Genomic DNA, 22,682 nt, shown 5'->3' with positions numbered 1-22,682 from the left:
AAAGGCTTGAGGAAAAGCAGCTCAGCAGCTGCACAATTAGTACCGCACTCGATGGCTGCTTTTAGGAACATAAGAATTAGAAGCAGGTGTCAGCCATTTGGCCCCTCGAGCCTGCTCCGCCATTCAATAAGATCATGGCTGATCTTCGACCTCAACTCCACCTTCTTGCCCTATCCCCATATCCCTTGATTCCTTTAATATTCAAAAATCTATCGATCTCTGTCTTGAATATACTCAACGACTGAGCCTCCACAGCCCTCTGGGGTAGAGAATTCCAAAGATTCACCACCCTCTGAGTGAAGAAATTTCTCATCTCTATCCTGAATGGCCAGCCCCTTATTCTGAAACTGTGACCCCTGGTTCTAGACTCCCCAGCCAAGGGAAACAACCTCCCTGCATCTACCCTGTCAAGCCCTGTAAGAATTTTGTATGTTTCAATGAGATCATCTCTCATTCTTCTAAACTCTAGAGAATATAGGCCTAGCCTGCTCAATCTCTCCTCATAGGACAAACCCCCCCATCCCAGGAACCAGTCTGGTGAACCTTCGCTGCACTCCCTCTTTGGCAAGTATAAAGAGAGACACCTTCCCAGTCTGTGCAAACGCCACCTAGAACAAGCACTGCCGCTCACAGCCAGTCACACTGGCGGAAGTCGAGCTCTGCTCCACAACTGGCTTTGCTGATGTTAAAACAAGCCCCTTCTTCAGGCCCTCATACCTTGCTGCTCAAAAAAGATGACGAACTGCCCTCCCCTTTGTGTGGAAGGTACAGCAATGGGAGAAATTCTCCAGCTGACGAGAGAGGGAATGCAGCAGACTCTGCAAGAGCCGCGTTTCCTTGGCAACAAGACTCGGTTGCGTGTTGTTTGTTTTTAAAAATCTCTCCTTCTGCGAGGATGTTTTGGTCTGCTGCCGTTTGCCGTCGAAAAATCCTGGTTTTTGGCCCGCTGAACCCGCATGATAGTCTGTGTTGTGTTCCACCTAGCTACCCTTCTGCCCACAAGTCACCCGGTCTCCCTAATTCAAAGCCAGCTCTGTTTGCACACAACTGCGATAATGGACTCACTCAAACACGCTTCCTACACATCTTCAATTCTCCCCGCCAACCCAGGATCTAATCTGGGACGTGCTCTACGCAGGCGTAATCCTAGACTTGTTGTCCAAGTGCCAGTCCAATGAGGTGATCCAAGATCTGTTAGCCGTGGCTCAGTGGGCAGCATTCTCGTCTTCGAATCAGAGGGTCGTGGATTCAAGTCCCACTCCAGAGACTAGAGCACAAAATCTATGCTGACACGCCATTGTAGTACTGAGGGAGTGCTGCAACAATAACTTGTATTTATATAGCGCCTTTAACGTAGCGAAGTGTCGCAAGGTGCTTCGCAAGAGCGTTATAAAACAAAATTTGACACCAAGCCACAAAACGTCTAGCAATCTGGCTCGTCAACCAGTGGCTACAATCTAATACTGACGACATCCTACTTGTGATTTGACGTGTGGCTCACTCTGCTTGGGTACAAACTATGGCCAAACATCTCACCACCAGCCCACTCGCACCTCAGCACCTTCTCCATCCATCAGCAATCCAACTCAGAGGCTCCAGCCACCAAAACATTCATCCAAGATTTCTTCTCTTCCCCCCCTCCCCACCCCATCCTCAATCCAACCTGCTCCTGGTCCCATCTGCCCAACTGATTTACAAAGTGTTCCATCAAACCGCTCAGTGAACTAGTCAGCAGCCAATCTACTGCACATGCTCAAAACCCAATCCGGGACCTCCTTATCCCACGGGTGAACTGATCCATGATAGGAACATAGGAAAGACCGAGGTCCGTCTGGTTCGCCTTCGGCCATCCTGGTAATCCCACGATACGACGATAATGGAGTTGTTGACTAATCACGGCAATCAATCTCGATCAATGAGTCTACAACAGACCCGGACATGAGGCGAGGAAAACCCCCAGTGTTGGAGAGCTTTGGGAGCCAGAGGTCCAAATCACCTGTTTCTCCCAAGCATTTCACCCGAATGGGCATGTTGGCATTCGACCCCAGGGTTAGAGCGCTTTCTCTGCCGCTGTGAATGCGGGGCGATAGAATTACTACTGGTTACAGGTAGGATATCGGGGTGTTAACACCTATTACTGTTTTATATATATATATCTCATCAGTGAGGTATTGTATTATGAGCGGCACTGTTGACCAGTGTTACTATTAGTAATCGGTGCAATTTCAGCAAGTTACCATTAATTACTGGTGGGATCAAAGTTCCTCCAACCTCTTCTTCACCTGCTCACAGGTGGCCTCCTGGTCCACGGAACATCTCACACATCATCTGCTGGCGCGAAACCACGAGCAAAGATAGAAACATAGAAAAAATAGGAGCAGGAGTCGGCCATTCGGCCCCTCCAGCCTGCTCCACCATTCAATATGATCATGATGTGGAGATGCCAGTGTTGGACTGGGGTGGACAAATGTAAGAAGTCACACAACACCAGGTTATAGTCCAACAGCTTTATTTGAAATCACAAGCTTTCGGAGCGCTGCTCCTTCACCTGACGAAGGAGCAGCACTCCGAAAGCTTGTGATTTCAAATAAAGCTGTTGGACTATAACCTGGTGTTGTGTGACTTCTCACAATATGATCATGGCTGATCCTCTATCTCAATACCATATTCCCGCTCTCTCCCCATACCCCTTGATGCCTTTTGTGTCTAGAAATCTATCTCCTTCTTAAATATATTCAGTGACTTGGCCTCCACAGCCTTCTGTGGTAGAGAATTCCACAGGTTCATCACCCTCTGAGTGAAGAAATTTCTCCTCATCTCAGTCCTAAATGTCCTACCCCACATCCTGAGACTGTGACCCCTCGTTCTAGAGCACCCCCAGCCAGGGGAAACATCCTCCCTGCATCCTGTCAGAATTTGTTACGTTTCAATGAGATCCCCTCTCATTCTTCTAAACTCTAGTGAATACAGGCCTAGTCGACCCAATCTCTCAAGATAAAAGATACTCAACGTCAGGGCACCCAATCTTTCTGAGATAAATGCAGTAACATTTGCAGGAGTCCAGAAATATCTCCAACCAGGGTTGGAAACCCCTACCTTCAACTGACCTATACTCCATTTCTGCTCTTCCCTCACGTTATGCTGCAGAGTCACATGTTGCCGTGGGCAGCCACACTCACAGCACAGTCACACTCTGTTTCAGATCTATGTTCTTCTCAGCAGATCTCTTCCTCTTCGTTTTGCACCTTGTTGCTTAAACAAAGGTTTCTTGATGAGAAGCGAACGAGAGTGACCGTACAGAGCCCCCTGCCCGAGTTGCAATCGCAGACTCTCTGGTCTACTTATGAAACATTTTTGGTGCGATCAGATTACGTGCTCCCGGCTTACTACTCACCGATATTGGAGTGCTTCAGCAGCCGACAGATTCGAGCTTCCCGCTCCAACTTCTGGTGATCTGCAGAGAGAACAGGGACAAATAAATCAACAGAGAACGGCAGTGTAGCGGGCTCCTTGCGTTTCTCAATCCCTGGGCAACACCTCAATAAATTGACCGCAAGTTGGTTCAATTTCTAAGGTGCGAGAACCAGTCGAGAAAACAGACTTAATAATTTAATCTGCTCAAACAACAACAACTTGTATTTATATAGCACGTTTAACACAGTAAGACGGCCCAAGATGCTTCACAGGAGCGATTATCAAACAACACTTGACACCGAGCCACAAAAGGAGATATTAGGACAGGTGAAAGAGGGAGGTTTTAAGGAGCACCTTAAAAGGAGGAAAGAGAGGCAGAGAGGTTTAGGGAGGGAATTTCAGAGCTTAGGGTCTCGGCAGCTGAAGGCACGGCCACCAATGGTGCAGCAATCATAATCAGGGATGCACAAGAGGCCAGAATTGGAGGAGCGCAGAGATCTCGGGTGGGGTTGTCGAGCTGGAGGAGGTTACAGAGATAGGGAGGTGCAAGGCCACGGAGGGATTTGAAAACATGGATAAGAATTTTAAAATCGAGGCATTGCTTAACCGGTAGGAGATACTGGGGTGAAGCAGCAGAGCTACAAAGGGAAACCTGCAAACATAAACATAAGAAACAAAAAGATAAAATACGTTAGTCATCGTCCATGAAAAGGCGGGTTAACTCTCTGGGTTGCGATCTTACGCTGGAACCAGGTTTGAGTTCTGATTAGGTGACCCCATTGCAAACAGTAACCGAGCATTCCACTCTTCCCATGACTTTGAGCCCGCTGTGTATTTCATGTGTGTGCTCGTGTGTTCGTATGTGTTCATTCATGTGTGTGTGCATACGTTCGTGTGCGTGCGCGTGCGTTCGTACAATGCTGTGTTCACCCGACAGTGGTGCTAACAACCGCCCCAGGTGAGGTTGCTACACAGTGAATTAAACAGGGATGCCCTTCCATGGGCTCAAAGGTGCACCTGAAGAGGTGGCTGGCCTCAACAGAAACAGATGGCCGTTTTATTTATTGCTGAGTAACGCAGTCTGGCCGTACAGGGCGCTGCTGCATCTTTGGAGCTCGCTGGCTTGTCCACACATTCCCAGCCTGCGAGGCAATGGCCAGGAACCGCATCCTTAAAAAATATATAGTTAGATGTGCACAGTGCTTCCAGTGCTGTGTGACATAGATTGGGCAGTAGTGTATGGATATGATCGTATATATGTTAACACTGGAGAGAAGACTATGACCCTGCTTCTTCTTCTTCTTAGGCAGTCCCTCGGAACCGAGGATGACTTGCTTCCACATTAAAAATGAGTTCTCAGGTGACTTTTGAGTCCAATGCGGGACCTACCGTCTGTCACAAGTGGGGCAGACAGTGGTTGAAGGGGTGGGTGGGTGGGGTGCTTGGGTTGACGTCCGCTCCTTGCGCACTTATTAAAAGGCTGTTATTAAAATAAAAAATTTGCCCTATCAAATGCAAACCTCTTCTGCTCTCACCCTTCTCCCTTCGGTTAATCCAGGGCACATCACATAAAAAAAAAACCCTGACATCACCAGCAAGCATCACATCATGCCAACACATTCAATCAATGACTAGCTTTATGCAAAGTTGGCATCGCAACAAATTACACCAACACGAAGTAATGCTGCATAATTCAATGTCCCTTCCCTTCACAGCGCGGGACAATGACATTTTAAAAAGAGCCCCCCTTGACTGATGAAAATAAAAAATCTCCCCTCGACTGAAGAGGCCTCTGATTGAAAAGGAAGAGGATTACGTAAGTAATTAGGATCAGAAGGACGTGTGGCATCAAGTGGAGGATGGAGTGTGAATCCCTCTGGGGTGTGTTACCCCCACCGGGTCAGTGACAAACCCCTTCCCGGGGACGGTGGAGCCATGTAACAGGCAGGTGACAGGACTGGCAGCACCGTGGAGCACCAACCCAACCCCGTCACAAGTTGGACAGAAAAGAAAGAACTCGCATTCATAAGGCACTTTGGACGTCCACAAGTGCTTCCACCGCCAATTAATTACTGTCAACATTTCGTCAAAATTGGAAAATGTTGGAGATGTAACAGGTTTTCAGCAAGTACAGAGGCAGGGAAAGGTGGGGGTTGGGGGGAGGAATGAACAAAAGGGGAAGGTCTGTGATGGGGTGGAAGGCAGGAGCGATGAAATGACCAAAGGGATGATGGTGCGAGGCGAAAGGGGGTGGGAATGGGACAAGTAAAGAAACAAAGGATGGATCTAGAGGAGGTGCACATGGGGAATAGCGGAATCATCAGCAACAGCTGCCGTCCAAAGCAATGGAAACAGTGGTTTCGATCTGAAATTGCTGAACTCCATGTTGAGTCCGGAAGGCTGTAAAGTGCCTGATCGAAAGATGAGGAGCTGGTCCTCTCTCCACAGATGCTGCCTGACCTGCTGAGTGCTTCCAGCATTGTCTGTTTTTATTTTGGATTTCCCGCCTCCATAGTATTTTGCTTTCACATGAATTACTGTTGCAGTGTCGACAAACCCGACGACCAATTTACACACAGCCATGAGGTGAATGACCAGTTGATCAGTTTCTGGTGCTGCTGGTTGAGGGATAAATATTGGCCGCGAGACGTGGAGAACAATGTTCCCGCTTCATTTGTTTTGGGCTGCGCGGCCCATTCAAAATTCCGCGCATGCCCGGATTTCCCGTTTAAAAGCCGGTGAGCGGCCTGCGCAGGACCTCCAGACCCGCTGTGCGTCTTAACAGGAACACTGGAGGGCTATTCACAATATATATTAATGATCTCGACAAGGGAACTAGATGTAATATCTCCAAATTTGCAGACGACACAAAGCTGGGTGGGCGTGTGTGTTGTGAGGAGGATGCAGAGAAACTGCAGGATGATTTGGACAGGTTGTGTGATTGGGCAAAAGCATGGCAGATGCAATATAACGTGAATAAATGTGAGGTTATCCATTTTGGTGGAAAAAACAGGAAGGCAGATTATTATCTGAATGGCAATAGATTGGGAGAAGGGGAAGTGCAACGAGACCTGGGTGTCCTTGTGCACCAGTCGCTGAAGGTAAGCATGCAGGTGCAGCAGGTGGTTAAGAAGGCAAATGGTATGTTGGCCTTGATAGCGAGAGGGTTTGAATACAGGAACAAGGATGTCTTGCTGCAGTTGTACAGGGCCTTGGTGAGACCACATCTTGAGTATTGTGTGCAGTTTTGGTCGCCTTATCTGAGGAAGGATGTACTTGCCATGGAGGGAGTGCAGCGAAGATTCACCAGACTGATACCTGGGATGGCAGGAATGACGTACGAGGAGAGATTGGGACGATTGGGCTTGTACTCGCTGGAGTTTAGAAGAATGAGAGGGGATCTCATTGAAAGTTATAAAATTCTGACAGGACTGGACAGACTAGATGCAGGAAGGATGGTCAGGGAGTCCAGAACCAGGGGTCACAGTCTAAGGATAAGGGGTAGGCCATTTAGGACAGAAATGAGGAGGAATTTCTTCAACCAGAGAGTGGTGAACCTGTGGAATTCTCTACCACAGAAGGTAGTAGAGGCCAATACATTAAATATATTCAAGAAGGAATTGGATATATTTCTTAAGGCTAAAGGGATCAAGGGATATGGGGAGAAAGCAGGGACCGGGTACTGAATTTGGATGATCAGCCATGATCGCATTGAATGGCAGAGCAGGCTCGAGGGGCCGAATGGCCTACTCCTGCTCCTATCTTCTATGTTTCTATGAACCATCAGAATGGTTATATTACAGGGTACAAGCAGGAGAGTGGAATAGGACAATGTGGGATATTAAAGGGCATAGGGAGTTAGCAGGTGAGTAGGGTTAGATTAGGTGCATATTGCACGGTGGCATAGTGGTTAGCACTGTTGCCTCACAGCGCCAGGGACCCGGGTTCAAATCCGGCCTCGGGTGACTGTGGAGTTTGCACATTCTCCCCGTGTTTGCGTGGGTTTCCTCCGGGTGCTCCGGTTTCCTCCCGTAGTCCAAAGATGTGCGGGTTAGGTTGATTGGCCATGATTAAAAAAATTGACCCTTCGTGTTAGGGGGGATTAAATACATGGGGTTACGGGGATAGGGCTTGGATGGGATGGCTGTCGGTGTAGGGACCGGGTGCTAGGGTTTGGATGATCAGCCATGATCTCGTTGAATGGCGGAGCAGGCTCGAAGGGCCGAATGGCCTACTCCTGCTCCTATCTTCTATGTTTCTATGTAAAGGGTAGGGGTAAGGAGTAGGAGAGCGAGGTTAGACCAGCTGGAATAATATTAAAGGGCATCGGGCGTAAGGAGATTGGAATTAGACCAGGTGGTAAATTGAAGGGCATTGGGAGCGAGGAGATGGGGATTAGACCTGGTGGGCTATTAAAGGGCATCGGGAAGGAGTAGGATTACAGTAGGTAACCCATGGAGAACAACAGCAGCGGCAACTGGATGGGCTGAATGGCCAGTTTCTGTACTGGGATGTTATATAAACGTGAGTCATAGAATCATAGAATGGTTACAGCACGGAAAAAGGCCATTCGGCCCGTCGAGCCCGTGCCGGCTCTCAGCTAGTCCCACTCCCCCGCCCGTTCCCCGTAGCCCTGCAAAAAAATTTCCTTCAAATACTTATCCAACTCCCTTTTGAAAGATAAGATTGAATCTGCCTCCACCGCCCTTTCAGGCAGTGCATCCCAGATCTTAACCACTCGCTGCGTAAAAAAGGTTTTTCTTACGTCGCCTTTGGTTCTTTTGCCCATCACCTTGAATCTGTGTCCTCTGGTTCTCGACCCTTCCGCCAATGGGAACAGTTTCTCTCTATCGACCCTGTCTAGACCCCTCATGACTTTGAACACCTCCATCAAATCTCCTCTCAATCTTCTCTGCTCTAAGGAGACCACCATCTTCTCCAGCCGATCAACATAACTGATGTCCCTCATTCCTGGAATCATTCTCGCAAATCTTTTCTGCACCCTCTCGAAGGCCTTCACATCCTTCCTAAAGTGTGGTGCCCAGAATTGGACACACTACTCCAGTTGGGGCCAAACCAGTGTTTTATACAGGTTCATCTAAACTTCTACACTTTTGTACTCTATACCTCTATTTATGAAGCCCAGGATCCCGTAAGCCTTTTTAACTGCTTTCTCAACCTGTCCTGCCACCTTCAACGATTTGTGCACAAATACCCCCAGGTCTCTCTGTTCGTGCACCCCCTTCAGGGTTGTACCATTTAGTTTGTGTGTCCTCTCCTCATTCTTTCGAACAAAATGCATCACTTCACACTTTTCTGTGTTAAATTTCATCTGCCACGTGTCCGCCCATTTCATCAGCCTGTCTATGTGTTCCTGAAGTCTATCACTCTCCCCCTCACTGTTCACTATACTTCCAAGTTTTGTGTCATCTGCAAATTTTGAAATTGTGCCCTGTACACCCACATCCAAGCCATTAATATACATCAAGAAGTGGTCCTAGAACCGACCCCTGGGGAACACCACTGTATACCTTCCTCCAGTCCGAAAAATAACCGTTCGCCACTACTCTCTGTTTCCTGTCACTTAGCCAATTTTGTATCCATGCTGCCACTGTCCCTTTTATTTCATGGGCTTCAACTTTGCTGGCAAGCCTATTATGTGGCACTTTGTCGAACACCTTTTGGAAATCCATGTACACTAAGTCAACTGCATTACCCTCATCAACCCTCTCTGTTACCTCATTAAAAAACTCTATCAAGTTTATTAAACACGATTTGCCTTTAACAAATCCGTGCTGGCTTTCCTTAATTAATCCACACTTGTCCAAGTGACTGTTAATTTTGTCCCAGATTACTATTTCTAAAAGCGTCACCACTACCGAGGTCAAACTGACTGGCCTGTAGTTAAAAATAAAAACAGAAAATGCTGGAGATACTCAGGTCAGGCAGTATCTGTGAAGAGAGAAACAGAGTTAACGTTTCAGGTCGATGACCTTTCATCACAACTGGAAAAAAGCAGGAACTGGAACAGATTTTTAAACAAGTGTAGGAGTTGGGAAATGGGGGAGGGAATGAAAGAACAAAAGGGAAGGCCTGCGATAGGATGGAAGGCAGGAGAGATTAAGAGACATTAAGAGACATTCAAGGCAAAAGGAGATGGTAATGGGACAGGTTAAGAAACAAAGGATGGCTCTAGATGAAGTGTGAATTGCGATGGCAGAATGAAAGACAGCTGCCATGTGGGAGAGAAGAAGACAGACAAAAAGTGTGGATAAAAAAATATATATATGATAGGGGCCGAGGTTATGATCTGAAATTGTTGAACTTGATGTTGAGTCCAGACGGCTGTAGAGTGCCTAATCGAAAGATGAGGTGCTGTTCCTCGAGTTTACGCTGAGCTTCAGTGGAACAATGCAAGAGGCCGAGGACGGTGAGGTCTGAGTGGGAGTGGGGCGGAGAATTAAAGTGACAGGCCACCGGAAGCTCGGGGTCCCCCTTACGGACTGAACGGAGGTGTTCCGCAAAGCGGTCACCCAATCTGCATTTGGACTCCCCAATGTAGAGGAGACCGCATCGTGAGCAGCGAATACAGTATACTAAATTGCAAGAAGTACAAGTAAATCGCTGTTTCACCTGGAAGGGGTGTTTGGGGCCCTGGACAGTGGGAAGGGGGGGGTTATAAGGGCATGTGTTGCATCTCCTACTCTTGCACGGGAAGGTGCCGGGCAAAGGGGAAGGGGTGCTGGGGGTGGTAGAGGAGTGGACTAGGGTGTTGCGGTGGGAGCGGTCCCTATGGAATGCTGAAAGGGGAGCTGAGGGGAAGATGCATTTGGTGGTGGGATCACGCTGGAGGTGGCGGAAATGGCAGAGAATGATCCGTTGAATGTGGAGGCTGGTGGGGTGAAAGGTGAGGACAAGGGGAACTCTATCGTGGTTCTGGGAGGGAGGGGCAGGGGTGAGGACAGAAGTGCGGGAGATAGAACGGACACGGTCGAGAGCTGTGTCAACCACAGTGGAGGGGAATCCTCGGTTGAGGAAAAAGGAAGACATGTCGGAAGCACTGGTGTGGAAGGTGGCATCGTCGGAGCAGATGCTGCAGAGACGGAGAAACTGGGAGAACGGAATAGAGTCCTTACAGGAGGCGGGGTGGGAGGGAGTGTAGTCCAGGTAGCTGTGGGAGTCAGTGGGCTTGTAGTGAATGTTTGTCAATAACCTATCCCCAGAGATGGAGACGGAGAAGTCGAGGAAGGGAAGGGAAGAGTCGGAGATGGACCATGTGAAGGTGAGGGTGGAAATTGGAAGCAAAGTGAATGAGCTTATCTAGTTCAGGGCGAGAGCAGGAAATGGCACCGATACAGTCATCAATGTATCGGAAAAAAGAGGTGAGGGAGGGGACCCAAGTAGGGCTGCAACAAAGAGTGTTCCACATATCCCACGAAAAGGCAGGCATAGCTAGGACCCATGCGGGTACCCACAGCAACACCTTTGATTTGGAGGAAGAGAGTGTAGTTACTGGGTTTATCCTTACACTCTTTTTTGAACAAGGGTTTAACATTTGCAATTCTCCATTCCTCTGGCACCACCCCTGTATCTATGGAGGATTGGAATATTATGGCCAATACCTCCGCGATTTCCGTCCTCAATTCCCTCATCATCCTAGGATACATCTGATCATCGCTGGGTCAAAATCCTGGAACTCCCTCCCTAACAGCACTGTGGGAGTACCTTCACCACACGGACTGCAGCGGTTCAAGAAGGCGGCTCACTGCCACCTTCTCAAGGGCAACCAGGGATGGACAATAAATGCTGGCCTTGCCAGCGACGCCCGGATCCCATAAGCGAATTTAAAAAAACTCATCCGCTCCTGGTGATTTATCTACTTTAAGTACGGCCAGCCTTTCAAATAACTCTTCATCGTCAATTTTTATCCTATCAAGTGTCTCCACTACCTCCTCCTTCACTATGCAGCATCCTCTTCCTTGGTGAAGACAGATGCAAAGTTCTTGTTTAGTACCTCAGTTATGCCTCCATGCATGGGTCTCTTCGGGAGGGCTCCATTACTCGTTTTAAATGACAGCCAGACAACAGGTTGACCCAACATGCTTTCAGCTGCTGGCACTGCTAGGCGATTACATTTATTTGGACAGGCTCTTGCTCAGGCTCAGGCCTGTTCTTGCTCAGGCCAACGTCCCCAGCATCGAAGCTTTGACCACGCTCGATCAGCTCCGATGGACGGGTCACACTGTCCGCATGCCCGATACGAGACTCCCAAAACAAGCGCTCTACTCGGAGCTCCGGCACGGCAAGAGAGCCCCAGGTGGGCAGAGGAAACGCTTCAAGGACACGCTCAAAGCCTCCTTGAAAAAGTGCAACGTCCCCACCGACACCTGGGAATCCCTGGCCCAAGACCGCACAAAGTGGAGGAGAAGCATCCGGGAAGGCGCCGGACACATAAGAACATAAGAAATAGGAGCAGGAGTAGGCCAATCGGCCCCTCGAGCCTGCTCCGCCATTCAATAAGATCATGGCTGATCTGATCCTAACTGCCAATCCACTATCACAGAACCATCTCCTGCATCTAACAGAATTAGACACACGAAATAGGAGCAGGATCAGGCTACACGGCCCCTGGGCCCGCTCCGCTACCCACAGGGCCATGACCGATCCGAACCTAGACTCATGTCCAAATTCCTGCCCGCTCTCCGTAACCCTTAATTCCCTTTACTTCTAGGAAACTGTCTATTTCTGTTTTAAATTTATGTAATGATGTAGCTTCTACAGCTTTTTGGGGCAGCATATTCCATGGACCTACCACCGAGTGAAGTAGTTCCTCCTCATCTCAGTTTTGAAAGAGCAGCCCCTTATTCTAAGACTACGCCCCCTAGTTCTAGTTTCACCCATCATCGGGAACATCCTCCCCGCATCCACCCGATCCAACCCCTTCACAATATTATATGTTTCAATAAGATCGCCTCTCATTCTTCTGAACTCCAATGAGTAGAGTCCCAATCTACTCAACCTCTCCTCATACGTCCATCCCCTCATCCCCGGGATTAATCGAGTGAACCTTCTTTGTACTGACACCTTCAGTCTCTTCGCCGGGAGCAAGTGGAAGCCAAGCGCAGGCAGCGCAAGGAGCGCACATCAACCCAAGCACCCCACCCACTCGCCCCTTCAACCACCGTCTGCCCCACCTGTGACAGAGACTGTAGGTCCCGCATTGGACTCATCAGTCACCTGAGAACTCATTTTTCATGTGGAAGCAAGTCATCCTCGGTTCCGCCTAAGAAGAAGAAGGAGAACATTTATTTGGACAGATGTGCTTCGATTGCCGATCGGTGATTTGAGGGCCTGCTGTCTTCGTCACCACTGGGGTTTGTCTCATCTCCTTCAGCTTCCTCTGGACTTGCTCTGCACCGCCAGGGTTTCCTGCCTCGTTGCTTGCGGTCCGACACCTGCTTTTGGCGGGTCATGCACCAGATGCCACCTTTCCACCATCCAATCATGATTGGGGAGGTGCTGCTACACTCTGCCCTGGTGCCCGAAAGCAGTCGGACACCCAACGATTCGTCGCCGGCTTAACTTTCTGATCTCAGCTACGGTCAGGCTCTCCATCACAAAGACCGCCTACTTCCACCTCCGCCCCTACCTCAGCCCACCTCGCTGTTGAAACCCTCGCCCATGCCACTGTCGCCTACAACCTCGAATATTCCAATGCTCTCCTGGCCGTTCTCCCATCCTCCGTAAACTGTAAACTTCAGCTGATTCAAAACTCTGCTGCCCGTATCCTCTCCTGCACCAACTGCTGCTCACCCATCCCTGCACTTGCTGACCCACATTGGCTCCAATGCTGAAAATTTAAAATGCCTTTGTGGCCTCACCCCTCCCCATCTCTGTAACCTCCTTCAGCCCTATTACTCACCCAACCCTTCCCATAACTCTCCATTCTTCTGACCTCTTGCACTTGTCCCCTAGTTCACTCCACCACTGGCGCCCGTTCCTTCGTCTGCCTGGGTCCCATTCTCTACAATTCCCAAACCCCGCTCCACCACCCCACCCCCGCCTTGCCACCTCCCGTTCCTCCGGCTAGAACCCTCTAAAACCTGTCTGCTTGACCAAGATTACCTTCCTAAACTCTCCTCCTTTGGCTCAGTGTGCATTTTCCCCCTCGCATCACTGTGTGAAGCGTCTTGGCACATTTGTCTACGTTAAAAGGTGCTTTACAAACACACGTTGTGATAGGACGTTGGAGTTTGGCCACGAAAAACAACTGATAGCACAAGAACTGCACGAAGCGCACGGGTGATGAAAATATACAATACTCGACAACCAGAGGCTTTGGGTAGCACCAATGCCTCAGTTGGCTGATCTCCCAAGCCGCTGTGCAAAATGAAAAGCAGCTCCTTGTAATTGGATTTCCCATTAGAAGTGCTATGCTTCAGTACACAGACCATTGAAAAGAATTCTGTACAGCAGAAGCCATGTAATGATGGGATTCCTCATAAAATACTGCATTGAAACAAAGAGCCTCGACATCTACAATACAAGAAACTTTTTTTTAATCCGGCACGGACGGGACCGACGTGGTGCCGGTTCACCAAAAATTCCGGATAACCGAACGCTATAGTAAAAGATACGGAGCTGAGAGCTCCGTATGAAGCAACAAACCCTGTCAGCTTCAGAACAATGGCCAGAAGTTGCAAGCGTCTCTGTAGCTTAGCAACAGCCACACCCTTGCACAGCAACAAATGGAGGAAGGCAAGTAATAAAAGTTACCTGAACCTACTCCTGAATTTTGCCGGTTAACCAACATTTCCGGTTATTTAGGTGCCGGCAAATCGAAAGTTTCCTGTAAAAGGAAAAGGGAATTGGGAGAAGGAGGGGTCGGTTCAAGTTCTGCTTTGGGTTTACAATCAGTGCACAGTTCCAAATCCCCTTTGTTTGGACCCACGCCCGGATTCGTGCATATAAGCCTCACTCCAGAATCTAGGCTGACACTCCAGTGCAGTGCCAAAGGAGTGCTGCACTGTCAGAGGTGCCGTCTCTCGGGCCAGATATTAAATCAAGGCCCCCGTCAGAGGAATGGAGAGCGGTTATAGAGCTGGAGGAGGTCACAGAGATAGGGTGGGCCTTGAGCACATAAGTCGAGGCTGACACTCCACTGCTGTACTGAGGGAGTGCTGCACTGTCAGAGGCACCGTCCTTCAGATGAAGCGCTAAACAGAGGATCCCGCCTGCCTAGTCAGGTAAACGTACAAGATCCAACAGCACGGTTCGAAAAAGCACAAGGAGTTCTCTCAAGTGACCCGACAAACAAACTGCCTTCAGCCAACACCACCGAAACAGGTTAACTGACCATATATCTCACTGCTGTTTGTGGGACCTGGCTGTGTGCAAATTGGCGGCAGTGTTTACTCACGTAACACTTCAACTGTGATGCTCTGAGATACCCGAGTTCGTCCTTTTAATATCAGTTCTGTTGATTTCGGATGGATGTGCCTGACTTTGAGCTAAGCTCTGAACCTCACAGGAGGGTGCTATGAGAAACCTCGTCACTCGTCTGCAAGTGTCTGGTGATAGATAGTTCTTAATTTAAACACAGGATCTCACAACGTTAAGCAGCCCTGCGGCATAACACAATCAATTCTGTGGCAAACGTGTTTGTTTTTTTTAAAAAAGCGAATGCTTTCTGCATTAAATATTCAAGTTTTTCTTTTCCGCCCCACGGCGGCTCCTCATGATCGGATGTCAAACCTCCTCGCTGCATCCTCTTCAAAAAAAAAAGCCCCAAAGGAATTTAGAAATATGCATAAAATGGAGCCAGTTGCCCATCTTTTTTTTAGTGAGCTGCATGTTCCGTGGTTGAGAGAGATCAGCTGCTGATGACTGGGGTGTGTTTGCACTCTCTGCCTCACCCAGCAAGCACTCGGAACAACTATACCCTGATGTACACTCTCGGGAGCCGCAAGCCTACATTTCGTTGTACTGCACTTGTGCACTAACAATGACAATAAAGTTGATTATTATTATTATTGTGTCCTACATTAAAAAGATTCCCAAGGGGGACTTTCTTATTCCAGCCTGTACCCTGGATCCTTTTTTGAAAAACCAAAGCATCCCGGACTCTGGGCCAGTGGATCCCGACTCCAGGTTAACCGAGGGACGTTTTCCTCGGCGCAAAAAAAGTAACTCCGAGTTCGAGCGCTCACGAGCTGCTAGGCCGCACTGCTAAATCCCAAAGCATTAGCAAAACAAAGCCGCCATTTAAAGGGGAATCTAGATAAACACGAGGGAGAAAGGAAGAGGTGGTTATGCTGATGGGGTGAGATGAAGAGGGGTGGGAGGAGGCTCGTGTGGAGCATAAACACCGGCACTGACCAGTTGCGCCGAATGGCCTGTTTCTGTGCTGTACATTCTATGCAATCTGGTCCCTCCTTCCTGGCAAGAATGTGCATGAACTACTTTCGGATGAGGGGCTAAACCGAGGCCCCGTCTGCCCTCTCAGCTGGATGTGAAAGATCCCACAGCACTAATTTCGAAGAGCAGGGGAGTTCTCCCCGGTGTCCTGGTCATTATTTATCCCTCAAACAACTAAAAAACAGATTAGCTGCTCCTTCATCTCATTGCTGTCTGTGGGAGCTTGCTGCGCGCAAATTGGCTGCCACGTTTCCCTACATTTCAACAGTGACTCCACTTCAAAAGTACCTCATCGGCTGTGGAGCACTCATGAGGTTGAGAAAGGTATTATATATAAATGCAAGTTATTTTTTTTTTTTTTTTTTTTTTTTTTTAAACTACACCTCCAGGGTGTCTGATTCATGCTGCGGGCAGGATCAACAGGCTCTGGGTGGCTATCAGTACTTAACTCTAGTGATCAGACCTCATGTGTGAACCTTGGCAGTGGGTGCTGGGAGGCTATTCTCCCATAGGGTGGAAGTGCCAATCCGGTTCTCACCTGGAGTCCATTCATGCACACTTCCCAGAGCAGGAACCTTGGCAGGTCTTTCCCCTTTTTAGGCTGACGCGTTTCCCACATTACAACCGTGACTCTACTTCAAAAGTACTTACAGGAAACTTTCGATTTACCGGCACCTAAATAACCGGAAATCTCGGTTAACTGGCAAAATTCAGGAGCAGGTTCAGGTAAGTTTTATTACTTGCCTTCCTCGATCTGTTGCTGTGCAAGGGTGTGGCTGCAGCTGTTGCTAAGCTACAGAGACGCTTGGAACTTGTGGCCATTGTTCTGAACCTGTTGGGTTTGTTGCTTTATACGTAGCTCTCAGCTCCGTATCTTTTACTATAGCTTTCGGTTATCCAGAATTTTTGATGAACCGGCACCACGTCGCCAGATAAAAAAAAGTTTCCTGTAATTGGCTGTGAAGCGCTTCGAGACGTCCAGTGGTCGTGAAAGGCGCTATATAAATGTAGGTCTTTCTTTCCAGTGGCACTGAGATCAGCTCTCGCCCTCCCTACCATCTGGCCATCTTGAGATCAACTACCACAGCATAGACAGGGGATCGAACCCAGGACCTTTGTGGTCGCCATGGTTACACAAGGCAACCGAGTTACAGACTGAGCCACGGAAAGACAACATTAAAAAGAAAACCATACACGACTGTGGTTTAATGAGAGTTTGCTTCAGTCATACCAGTGCAGAAATATTTATCCAGGTCTTATCGCCTCTTTCAGGGCATCCCATAGCACCTCACATCCAATCAATTACTCTGAAGTGCGCTCACTGTTGATCAGTGGTCCAACCCAGCAAGGTTGGATGTGATTGGTGGGCGAGAGTGTGAACGAGCAACGAGAGGGAGGCAACCTTCGGTGCTGGCGACGGCCACATTTTAACCGATCTGCGAGCTCTTTATAAGTGGGTAGCCTTTTGAGTTGGCAGGGTGGACCCGAGCTGCATTCAAAAGCAGATCGGTCGCAAGGGTGAAGGTGGCACGAGATGCTCAACACGAAGGAACCTTGCGATGGGAACTCGACCTCAAGAGCGTCCACGGCCCTACCTACTGGCTCATGTGAGACCATCGACTGGGCATTCCACTCCAGGCTGCTGTGTGCGGAGGACAGCACCCGCACTCAAATCAACAAGTGAGGTAGATCCCTCCAGCCATCAATCTGCGCTCAACTCAAACTCCGCTCCCAAAAGGTGAAAGGACCAAATTCAAAATCAAATACATCATCCAGTTCTCCGCTCCCATCACCTAACCGAAAACACTGCTGTGGATTATCATCATTTAAAGTTTGCTGAAAGTTAATGCACTTTTCTATCTTACAGGACAAGAATAGCATGTAATGAAATTTGTGTTCTCAAAGCTAGATGTGGGTGATGTCATGCGCACTTGATCTTAATCCCTTTACTTTCCATTACTATTTTTCGAACAAAAGTGTAATCAAATTTTATTTCTCCGCGGTGCTCTGGTTGCTGTTTGAAAAGATCAACTTGTTTTTTTGTGGGACTAACCAAATATGACAAACAAAAAGAATATTAATTATTGAACAGCTCAGATTCTTCTTATAACATGCCCTTGACTAATTGACTGCCAGCGTTCTCGTAGCAACAAAACAAAAGGGACAGAGTATGATGATTTGCAAACTCTTTGTAGAATTCAAGGCGAGGCGAGAGTGACTGCCCTTGACATCAAGGCAGCATTTGACCGAGTGTGGCATCAAGGAGCCCCAGTAAAACTGAAGTCAATGGGAATCGGGAGGAAAACTCTCCACTGGCTGGAGTCATACCTAGCACAAAGGAAGATGGTTGTGGTGGTTGAAGGTCAATTATCTCAGCCCCAGGACATTGCTGCAGGAGTTCCTCAGGCCCATGTCCTAGGCCCAACCTTCTTCAGTTCCTTCATCAATGACCTTCCCTCCATCATAAAGGTCAGAAGTGGGGATGTTCACTGATGATTGCAGTGTTCAGTGCCATGTGTGGAAGGGATGGAAGTGGGTGGGGAAGCAATCAAAATGGTCCCTGTCACTCTCCTCCAACTGTCCAATGAAATGCACCAATTTCCTACTTCTCAATTTCCTGGTGTTGGGAAGAGCTGAATTGGAACGAAGCGATTCCCATTTTTATTCATAATCTGATGGAGAGGAGATGGGAGGCCTCCAAATACCTGGGTGAATTGTAGATGGGGATTGGCAGAAGAGGACTTTTTGGACTCGTTTCACTTGAAGGGTAATGGACAGGTCAAGTTAAAACCCAAATTCATTGGCGCCAATAAAAATGCAAAAATAAAAAAACATTTTAACCTCCACTGTGCAAGGATCCCACTGCAGATGAACCAAAATGTGTAACTCATCACGACTGTTACCCACAAACGCTGGGCTCCAGTTTCAGGAGGACGATCACCACCTCATGCAGCAACCTCTGCTCGCGTGAGAGCCGAGAGCGGGACGGTCACATGTACGAAGACCAGTCCAGCCCGCACCCACCAAGGCCATTGGCCAGTGATCAAGGTGGAAACTAGATACCCTCCCCCTACAGCCCCCCTTCCCCACCCCAACCCTAAAAGGTACTGAGGCCAACAGCACTGGGCCCCATCACCGCTCTAGCTAAACGCAACTGATTCAGCACAGACCAGGAAGTGAACGCCCTGTTTCGTGTGCCTCAGTACCACACCAAGCAGCGCACGCGCCCTCCGAGTCGCGCGAAGCCGCCGTGTTTCCTCTGCGACTCGCCTCTCCCTTAAAAGAGCGTCGATAGTCGACAATTGTGGAAGGAAATCCAAAATGTCCTTGAATCACTGGTCAAAGATCGACAACTTTATCCTGCAGCCACAGGCAAGATCTGATGCAATTCAGTTTAAGAGGATCAGTGCGTATGTGCAGACAGTAAATGCCGCCTCGAGTTAACCCACCTCACAATCGCGGTTTAATTGGTCGCTTTAACGCGGTCTTCTGGAATAATCCGGGATGGCTGATGTAATTAATTCTCTGCGTGGCGTACTGATGTGTTCAGTCTGTGCAATCAGCCGGAGTTCTGCTTCCCTTTGGCTCTAACTTTTGTCAATTTTAAGAGACCGTCAGCACCGGGAACCCAGATTCTCTCCACTTCAGGCAGCCCCACTATTTTTTGCCATCAAGCAACAACAACTTGCATTTATATAGCGCCTTTACATGTAGTAACACATCCCGAGGGGGCTTCACAGCAGCGTTAGCAAACTGAATTTAACAGCGAGCCAGATAAGGAGATATTAGGGCAGAGGTAGGTTTTAAGGGGAGAAATGGGAGGAATGGAGTGCAGCACCGGGTCAGGGGTAGAGTCAATGAGGTGTCAACAGATCAGGATCCCCAGGAGAAGCTGCACTACGCTAAGGCACCAATATTCACATACTGTCATGGCACAGGACGTAAACAAACATGAAGGAATGTAGTAATTGTTCAAGATATATGACAAAACACTTCACCGATAAGAGAAATATTAGCAAGGAAAAACAAGAACTCGCATTTATAGAGCGCCTTATATGATCTCAGGACGTCCCAAAGCGCTTCACAGCCAATGAAGTACTTTTGAAGTGTAGCCACTGTTGTAATGTAGGAAGTGCGGCAGCCAATCTGCTCACAGCAAACTCCCACAAACAGCAATGTGATAAAGACCTGTTTGTGGGAGCTTGCTGTGTGCAAATTGATGCTGCGTTTCCTACATTACAACAGTGACTACACTCCAAAAGGTACTTCATTGGCTGTAAAGCGCTTTGGGACGTCCGGTGGTCGCGAAAGGTGCAGTAGAAATGCAAGTCTTTCTTTTTGATAATCTGTTATTAGTGATGTTGGTTGATGGATAAATATTGGTCAGGACACCTGGGAGAACATCCCCGGCTCCTATTTGAAATAGTAACGAGGGAGTTTTTGTGCTCACCCGAGGGGGCAGACCCTCGGTTAACATCTCATCCAAAAGGTAGGACATCAGGTACAGAGTGCAAAAATGCCAGCTTAATTATACAATCGCTTAGTGGGGAAGAGAACACACTACAGCAAGGAGGTTGCATGGGCCAGAGCGCCAAGTCTCAAACCCCAGTGCATTCTGTTGACGGGCTAAAGCACCTGGGGGAGCATCTCTCACCAATGGTCCGACTGCTGCTATCCAGGTTTTGGAGCCTCAACTCAATGATCCAAGGTCTGGCTTCAACTCTGAGAATGCTTACAGGCAAATAGGAGAACGCAACTCCGAGATCCCAAGAGATGCCCGCTGTTTGATGCTCAGATTGGTGGCCATTGGGAGGAGATGCCCTCCAGCAACGACATGGAACAGCATTGGCCCGCACTTGTGCCGGCGGCAACCCTGTGCCACCATGAAACCCTGCAGCGACTCCAAAAGGGGCGAGCTCACGAAAGCTCCAGCGAGGGAGAAACGTGGCGCTGAGGCAGGGGCAGCAAGGTTAAGCGCAGCGAGCGAACAATATCACTGCACAAAATGGCGGCCACATTTCCCTACAAATCATCGTACGACAAGTGCTGCCCGTGTCCTAACTCGCACCAAGTCCCGTTCACCCATCACCCCTGCGCTCGCTGACCTACACTGGCTCCCAGACCGCAAACGCCTCTATTTTAAAATTTCCATCCCTGTTTTTAAATCGCTCCATGGCCTCGCCCCTCCCTATCTCTATAACCTCCTCCAGCCCTACAACTTTGTAGATCTTTGTGCTCCTCCAATGCTGGCCTCTTGCGCATCCCCGGTTTTAATCACTGCACCATTGCCCGCCGTGCCTTCAGCTGCCTCGACCCTAATCCTAGACCCTCCCTAAACCTCTCCGCCTCTCTCCCTCTCTCCCCTCCTTTAAGACGCTCCTTAAAACCTACCTCTTTGACCAAGCTTTTGGCCATCTGACCCAATATCTCCTTATGTGGCTCGGTGTCAAATTTTGTTTGATGACGTCCCGAAGCGCACCGTGGGACGGTTTACTACGTTAAAGGCGCTGTATAAAACAGTGACTACGCTCTAAAAGTACTTCATTGGCTGTAAAGCGCTTTGAGATGTCCAGTGGTGGTGAAAGGCACTATAGAAATACAAGTCTTGTTTTTCTTGTAAATGCAAGTTGTTATTGTTGTGATAAGGTGCTATATAAATGCAAGTCTTGCAATACATTAACCTGGGAGCAAATTCCCAGCGTCTCATTAACGTTAGCAATAGTGCGTCCTCTTATTGTGCGGTGGACGAGCGGCTGGCTGGTGAGCACTGCGGTATCTGCCTTCTGGGTCTTCGCTGAGGTAGGTGTCGATTCACTGCCCCATCGAAGGCACAACCCGGATTCCGCAGTGAAATAACTGGCGGCACCAGCGCTGCGGTGCTGAGGAGACAACAGGAAATAACAAATGACACGGGAGAGGGGCAGCATTGACGTCCGTGACCGAGTCATCCACAGTATCCACAGGCCCAAGAGCCTGAACCAGTGACTCAAAGGACGAAGGGATTTAAGCTTGTGATCATCTCTCTCTTTCACATTTAACTGTCGGTTTCCTCCAGAAAGTATTAGTCAGAACTATTTTTATGCTTCCTGTGAGTCATGGTGCAGTAACATCACGGGAAGTGGGGGGGGACGAGAGATCGCAGAGGAGCCAATGGTCAAAAATCATGCCATCAGCCACCAACAAGACACCGAGGCCTAGAAATGGGAGCGGCGCCATTTGGAGCACATTGGGGGGGGGAGGGGGTGGGAAGAGGGGGTTCGAAGGATATGATCCGAACGTCTGAATGGAGAGGCCCACGGTGCCTCGTATCCATGGAGCCGGTGAGCTGTGTGGAGCTGCCGGCAAAGCGTAATTGAAGATCAGGCTCTCGGGTATGTGAGGAAGGGGGTGGGCCATCCGGCCTGGGGGGAGCGATAACCGAGGGGGTCAGGGAGCGAGCGGTGGCCGAGGGGGGTCGGGGAGCGAGCGGTGGCCGAGGAGCGAGCGGTGGCCGAGGGGGGTCGGGAGCGGTGGCCGAGGGGGGCTCGGGAGCGGTGGCCGAGGGGGGTCGGGAGCGGTGGCCGAGGGGGGCTCGGGAGCGGTGGCCGAGGGGGGCTCGGGAGCGGTGGCCGAGGGGGGGGGGGGCAGCGGTGACCGAGGGGGGGGGGGGGGTGCGGCCCAGCATTCTTTAACGTGGGATTGGGAGGAGCATTACTGCTCATGTGGGGTCATGGAAGGGACAGAGACTGCGGGCCTGGAGCCTCCCTCGCACCGAGCATCAGAGTTGGGGGGGGGGGGGCAAGACATCCCTGGCGGGCACCACCAGGCCCTTTGCGGCCAGTTACCGAGTGGAACTGGTAGAAGTCGGTTCA

General features: G+C 49.3%; 1 protein-coding gene across 50 annotated transcripts in view; it reads right to left on the bottom strand.

The window, feature by feature from the left end:
* LOC147097971 (calcium/calmodulin-dependent protein kinase type II subunit beta-like) overlaps window positions 1-22,682 on the bottom strand; it is a 298,097-nt gene that overhangs the window by 191,905 nt on the left and 83,510 nt on the right. For all 50 annotated transcript variants that reach the window (XM_085971126.1, XM_085971096.1, XM_085971103.1 and 47 more), the window contains exon 3: window positions 3,395-3,454. In XM_085971126.1, the coding sequence (XP_085827252.1) occupies window positions 3,395-3,454 (60 nt within the window). The remainder of the gene's footprint in view (window positions 1-3,394; window positions 3,455-22,682) is intronic.

This window comes from Somniosus microcephalus, chromosome 30 (assembly GCF_052327205.1).
Source record: "Somniosus microcephalus isolate GS21.2 chromosome 30, FLI_Smic_1.0, whole genome shotgun sequence".
NCBI lineage: Eukaryota > Metazoa > Chordata > Chondrichthyes > Squaliformes > Somniosidae > Somniosus > Somniosus microcephalus.
The sequence above is the reverse complement of the archived record's forward strand: the minus strand, read 5'-3'. Positions and strand labels throughout refer to the sequence as shown.